Raw genomic sequence first — 6,889 nt, forward strand, 5'->3', positions numbered from 1 at the left:
TTGATGAATATCGTTATTAGCTTCAGTTTATTTAAATTTCAGTTTCAGTTTATTTTAGCAGTCTGCAGACGTTAAAAAACAAACAGTCTTCTTGTTGCAGACTGCAGAGGTTTGATCTACCTCTTCTGCTACAGATGTTTACAGATGTGGTCCACTGACTGTAGACATTTTACCTCTGAAAAAACAAACAGCACCTTAATATCTTCGTAGTTGAAAATATCTTCATCAAATCAACTTGTGCTTCAAAACGACATTCGCCTTGCCTTCATCACCATTTGAAAAATATTGCAATTTGACTACTTCGTTGAGGTTGTTTTTCAAATTATTATTTATTTATATGTTTAGAAAATAATAATTAAATTAAGGGAAAACTAATCTAAAACGATTTATAAAAGTTTTAGATTATTTTTAATTATTATTATGGTTATTCTCTAAAAATTTGATTTATTGCAATACTATTTTCCTTCTCTAGTTAATTATTAAATTTTCTTTAAAGTTCAAAAATATGATCATAATAAACAAACATAATACACAGTTATTCTATTTAGAGTCAGTCAGTATCAATATATGGATGAAATATTGAAATATCTTTCCAAAACATTTTAAAAAAAATTTTGGGTTGTTTGTAAAAATGCAATAATTTTTGTTTGAGTATTCTAATAAAACAATAAAATATATGTTAATTTTTATATTTCATAGAAACATCCAAACGATTTATAATAAAGTGGCAGGTAAGCGGGCAACAAGCTGCGCCGCAACCCCCTTTTGGATAGCAAACCCAATCCGACTAAAAACAAAGTTTTAATTGTTATGGGCTAATACGTTACTATACACAACTTTCTGAACCCTATTCAAAAGGTCCACGACATCCGGAGCTAAGAAACCAAAAGTGTCAAAGGCGAAGGGGATAAACAAGTGTTGATTCTCCAAACAAGCTCTCTCGTGTTTAGCAACCTTGCCCGATGCCGCCTTCAATGCTGCCTGGCCTGCTTCAAATCCAGTGTTTCTAATCCCAACAAGAGAGACACTCCTGTGAGGTCGACACAAGCGTGTTTTCCCCCTACCCACCCAAAAACAAGTATATCGGCCGGTCGTAATGTAGAGCTTCCTTCTTGAGGATCCGTAAGAAAGTTTACGGGGGCTTCCTTTTTAGCCGAAATTCCAGCTCGTTTAAGAACATCGCATAGAACATCCCTCACCAAATCATGCCTGTACTTAAACCCAGGCAACTCTTTGCAGTGAACCGCATGCTCGCAAAAAGAATCCAAACAAGCCTTACGGCAAACCGGGCACGGCTCATCTACCGGAAGCAAAGGGATCATTAACCGATACTTCAGGATGGCCCGGTACTCCGAAGTCGACATATGTTGGCCCAATCCTTCAATAGGGAGAACACTTAAGAAATCTTGAGCCCGAGGAGCCCGAAGACACTCAAACACCGCTTTCTGACGAGGGGATAAATCAAACTTCATTTCCAAACTCTTGATGATTCCACTATAAAGGGCATTCGCCAAAGCATGTTAGGCTTTAGGGGGGGCGGTGTCTTTATCAGAGAAACCGCTAATGTCAAAATCGGGAAGTGAAATGTGCAACCGATCTATCGCACTCCCATAATCAGAGTCAAACCCTTCAATACCACAACCTCGAAGAATGTGGTCTTGTAATTCCCAAGATTGCGCCCTCGATGCCACAAACGCATAAGTAGAAACGTCTGAAGCTGAACATAAACCCAAACCTCTAAAACGAGTCGGAAGTGATGTCAACTTCCAATGAAAATCTCCAAAGAATGGACCACCACAAACCACGATGTCCTCAATCGCCCCACAAAGACCATTGTCAAACACAGAAACTGCTTCCCCTACATACACAGGTTGACATGTTCTGAGACCAAACAACTTTCCAACACTAAAATATATATAAAGTGTATAACCTTTTTCACTATTATTTCCGTTGAAATTGTCGGTTCGCCAGCAATCCATCGTTGTCCACTAATACATCTCAGGGGAAAAGAGCCGTGTGGTCCGGTGCCCGGACAAACTCTCTATTCCAAACCCTAGCTGACGTGTCATTTCCCCGGTCCCACCTGTCACTCTTTGATATACAAATGATGACATGAATGGTCCCACCTGCCTCCACCCGAGGTTACAACGTCAACACCTACGAAAAAACATTTTCATGCAAACTTCGTCCACAACCTTCCAAAACAACGTTATTCCTTCGGCCAATTCCACCACTTCTGACGTGGCATCTCATCTCCACCCTATAAAAACCCACCACCATCTTTCACTCCTCATAACACACACAACACTCTCTCTTTTTAATATTATTATTATTATTATTATTATTATTAAACTCTCGATCTTCTTTTGTAGCATGGCTGTTGATTCTGCAATCTCGTCTCCGGCGTGTGAGAAAGATGCAAAGGCTCTTGAATTCATTGAAGAAATGACTAAAAACTGTGATTCTGTTCAAGAGAATGTCTTGTCAGAGATTCTTTCTCAGAACGCGGGTACCGAGTACTTGAACAAATGGAACCTTAACGGAGCAACTGACCGGAAAACTTATAAGTCAAAAGTTCCGGTCATTACTTATGATGATCTCCAGCCGTACATCCAACGGATTGCTAATGGTGACCGATCTACCATCTTGTCGTCTCATCCTATTTCAGAGTTCCTCACAAGGTTTCATTCTATATAATATTATTATTATTAAATCAAAAGTTCTGGCTCATGTTGTTGCTAATGTTGAATTTGTTTTGTGTGACAGTTCTGGGACTTCTGCTGGGGAAAGAAAACTCATGCCGACCATTGCTGCTGAAATGGATCGTAGACAGAAGCTCTACAGCCTTCTCATGCCTGTCATGAATTTGTATGTAGTTAAACTTGAAAAAGATTCATGGTTTAATGCATGCAAATTGAAAATTCTTTTGTTCATCTCATGACATGGTTACTATTATAAATTTATAAATGATATTAGTTAGTTATTATTTTAATTTTATCTAGTTTAGGGTTTTAACTATCGAGCCGAGCCAACTTAAACGAGATGGCTTGAGCTTGTGTCGTTAACTTTGTCGAGCTAAAAAATCAAGCTTGAGCTTGGCTTGTTGCTCAAGCTGAGATCGTTAATTTGTTTTTTTTTTTTTTGTTATTTTTGTTTTTTTTTACATATTTTAATGTAAACTAGAAAACTTATAACTTTATATGTTTTACTTTTAATTTTTTTACAATGATTTAATGCTCGAGAGGCATAATATACGTATTTTTTTTAATTTTTTCTCATTTTGATATGATATTATTATTATATATTAAAATTTAGGGTTTCATATGAATAAGCTAACGAGCCAAGCCAACCCTAGCTCGAGCTCAACTCATTTAGAAATTGACCCGACCCGACCCCTCTTGTTTAGATTCGAGATTTTTTTCGAGATATTTCCGAGCGAGCCACGATCCACGGACTTTTTCAAACAACCATATAATCTGGTTTGAATATTAGGATATCAACACATCTTATAAACTTAAATCTCTTAATTTAAAGAAATATCTGTTTATTTTGGCTATATCTAATTAACATACAAAATATCATTCAACAACAAAATTATTATAAGTTTTGAATGTTTTCTTAATGTTGAAAAAAGGTTGCCTTGTTGCTGGTATGTGTCTGATCTAGAATACAGGAGTGTTTGAGATTTCTTATTTTCATTAACTTATAACTTATAAACTTTTTGAAAAGTTAATAAGGTGTTTGGCAAACCATAAGGTCTTATAGATTTTAACTTATGGTGAAAGCAAAATAGAGGGGTTTTGAAAAGTTAGGAATATGTAACTTATTAACTTAATGAGTTTGATTTACCTATTACACCCCTCTCACCCTTAAACCCCATTACACTCCTTTTAAAAAAGAGTGTCCCTTTTGGTCATTTTGGTTTTCCCCAACACATAAGCTAATCCAAACATTCTTTTAAAAACTTCTTTTCAAAATTTTATAAGTTTATAAATCCTTTTAATTAAAAATCCTTTTTCATTTAAATAAGTAATCCCAAATACACCCTAGATATAAGTGTTGGGTCAATACCCTTTATCCGAAAGAAAAATCTTTAAGTTTCACATGTTTTAATGTATGCCAATTGAAAATTCATTTATGTACGCGTAGTAAAGTATTTTTTCTTTTATTTGTTTAGTATAGAATTAGGTTTGTCATTTAAAAGAGGTGATGACGATACCTGCTTGTCCACCTCTATATTATAATTGGATCATTTTACTTAATATATGAATCATGTTTCATAAATAAAAAACAAAAAAATTGTAAGTATTATTTTATTTATAATTTAGCTTTAATTTTTATAATTTTCTTGTGAGTTATATGGATATAAATATTTCACGTTTTATATAAGTTGTATTTGAGATCTGGTTTCAGTTTTGAATGTTTTCTTAAATATTAGTAAAACTTAAAGTTGTTGCTTTGTTGCTGCGGGTATGTCTGGTCTAGATAAAGGTCTTGGGTCATACGCCCTTCCATTTCTAAAAAAAGAAAATTTTGAAAAAATATTCGCATAATAATGCATGCAACTTGAAATTCATTTGTTGTCCATGTGTCATGTTTTATCTATTTTAGTATTATTTGATTTACAATTAATATCTCTGTAATTTTGTTTGCTAATTTTAATTAGAATCCCGTGTATTTTACGTGTTGAATAATAAAAATAATATAATTCATAAACTTTAAAATACATCCTTTAACTGAAATTAATTATTTACAAAAATGATAAATAAAAAGTTACCGATTTTGGATTTTTATTCATAGTATTTAGATCTGGTTTTAGCTATTGAACACAGGATACATTATTTATTGAATATTGAGATCTGATATAATTAATCGAAGTCAAGATATATTATGTACCACCATATATACACTTTTACAAGTCTTTAATGTTTTCTTAAATATTGAAAAAATGTCACTTTCTTTCAGGTACGTGCCTGGTCTAGATAAAGGCAAGGGTCTCTACTTTTTGTTCATCAAGGCCGAAACTAAAACCCCAAGTGGACTGGTGGCCCGACCCGTTTTAACAAGCTACTACAAAAGCCCGCAATTCAAAACCCGGCCCTTCGACCCGTACAACGTCTACACCAGCCCGAACGAAACCATTCTATGCGTAGACGCTTTCCAAAGCATGTACTCTCAAATGCTATGCGGCCTCATTTACCGTGAACAAGTCCTCCGATGTGGGGCCGTGTTCGCATCGGGCCTTGTTCGGGCCATCAAGTTTCTCCAAATGAATTGGGAACAACTGGCCCACGATATTGAAACTGGGACTTTGAGCCTGAAAATCACGGACTCCGCGATTAGGGAATGTGTTTCAAATATTTTGAAACCGGACCCGGATCAGGCCAGGTTCATTAGAGAAGAATGTTGTGAGGGGAATTGGGAGGGGATTATTACGCGGATTTGGCCCAATACAAAGTACCTAGACGTTATTGTTACCGGGGCCATGGCCCAATACATTCCGATTCTTGATTATTATAGTGGTAATTTACCTAAAACATGTACCATGTATGCTTCATCCGAGTGTTATTTTGGGCTCAATTTAACACCAATGTTGAAACCATCCGAGGTCAGTTACACCATTATGCCTAACATGGGTTACTTTGAGTTCATCCCACATGATGGATCGGAACATGATTCGAGTAGTCTTCTTGATCTAGCGGATTTGGAAGTGGGTAAAGAGTACGAGCTCGTGATCTCGACTTACTCGGGCCTCTGTCGGTACCGTGTTGGTGATATCCTCCGAGTAACGGGCTTCTATAACTCGGCCCCGCAATTCAAGTTCATAAGACGGAAGAACGTTTTACTAAGCATCGATGCCGACAAAACCGATGAAACCGAGTTGCAAACTGCGGTTGAAAACGCGTCTAAGCTGTTAAACGAGTTTAACACGAACGTGGTCGAGTACACTAGCTATGGTGACACGAAGACGATTCCGGGTCATTATGTTATCTATTGGGAGTTGTTGGTTAAAGACCCGGCGAACGGGCCGAGCGATGACGTGTTGGCGCAATGTTGTTTGGCTATGGAGGAATCTTTAAACTCGGTTTATCGACAAAGTCGGGTGGCGGATAACTCGATCGGGCCGTTGGAGATTCGGGTTGTGAAGAACGGGACATTTGAAGAGTTAATGGACTACGCAATCTCAAGAGGCGCGTCCATTAACCAATATAAAGTTCCACGGTGCGTCAGCTTCACGCCGATCATGGAGCTTCTTGATTCTAGAGTCGTGTCGGTGCATTTCAGTCCAGCACCGCCGCACTGGACAACAGAAAGACGTTTTTAAAATATTAAGAGCATCCACAGTGATTGCTAAACGGGCTAATACCACTTTTTAAAATAAAGTATGAACTAAGAAAATCTTTTTTTATTTGAACTGATGGGTGTAATGTGTGATATAAATTTCAGATAGTACGCACGAATAACGTTTTCCGTAAGTCTTTAATTTGTGTTTTGTCTCATCTAGGGGCTTTAATGTAAGCTCTTATATTGTTAAAGGGGTCTCTATTGGTATGTATATTAATTTGTAAGCTTTATTGTAAATTAATATAATATCGGAGGGTTGTTTGCTGTATTCCGCGGATTTATATGCATGGTTTCTTACGCCCGTGATGTATCATGTATGTCAATTTATGTCACTTGTTTTTGTTATACAAACACTTATAACGTATTTTAATAATAGTTTTTAGATCCTGTTATTAACATATGTTGAAAGGCAAAACAGGTTTGTCTCATTACACAAAACAGGTTTGAAAATTTGATGTATGCATGCATAATTTAGTTTTATTCATGAACCTTTATTTTACAGTAACAATAACGATTAATCTTGATTCCTTTAAACAATTCATAT

General features: G+C 36.2%; 1 protein-coding gene across 1 annotated transcript; it reads left to right on the top strand.

The window, feature by feature from the left end:
• The first annotated feature begins 2,356 nt into the window (after nucleotides 1-2,356).
• LOC143560058 (putative indole-3-acetic acid-amido synthetase GH3.1) lies at nucleotides 2,357-6,342 on the top strand. The gene is made up of 3 exons (XM_077048454.1): nucleotides 2,357-2,681; nucleotides 2,767-2,868; nucleotides 4,966-6,342. Exons 1-3 carry the CDS (start codon nucleotides 2,374-2,376, stop codon nucleotides 6,323-6,325), a joined length of 1,770 nt encoding a protein of 589 aa, XP_076904569.1. The 5' UTR covers nucleotides 2,357-2,373; the 3' UTR covers nucleotides 6,326-6,342.
• Nucleotides 6,343-6,889: the final 547 nt, after the last annotated feature.

Source organism: Bidens hawaiensis, unplaced genomic scaffold (genome assembly GCF_021521415.1).
Source record: "Bidens hawaiensis isolate Kalapana, Puna unplaced genomic scaffold, B.hawaiensis_p1.1 tig00020162_1, whole genome shotgun sequence".
In the NCBI taxonomy this organism is placed as follows: Eukaryota; Viridiplantae; Streptophyta; class Magnoliopsida; order Asterales; family Asteraceae; genus Bidens; species Bidens hawaiensis.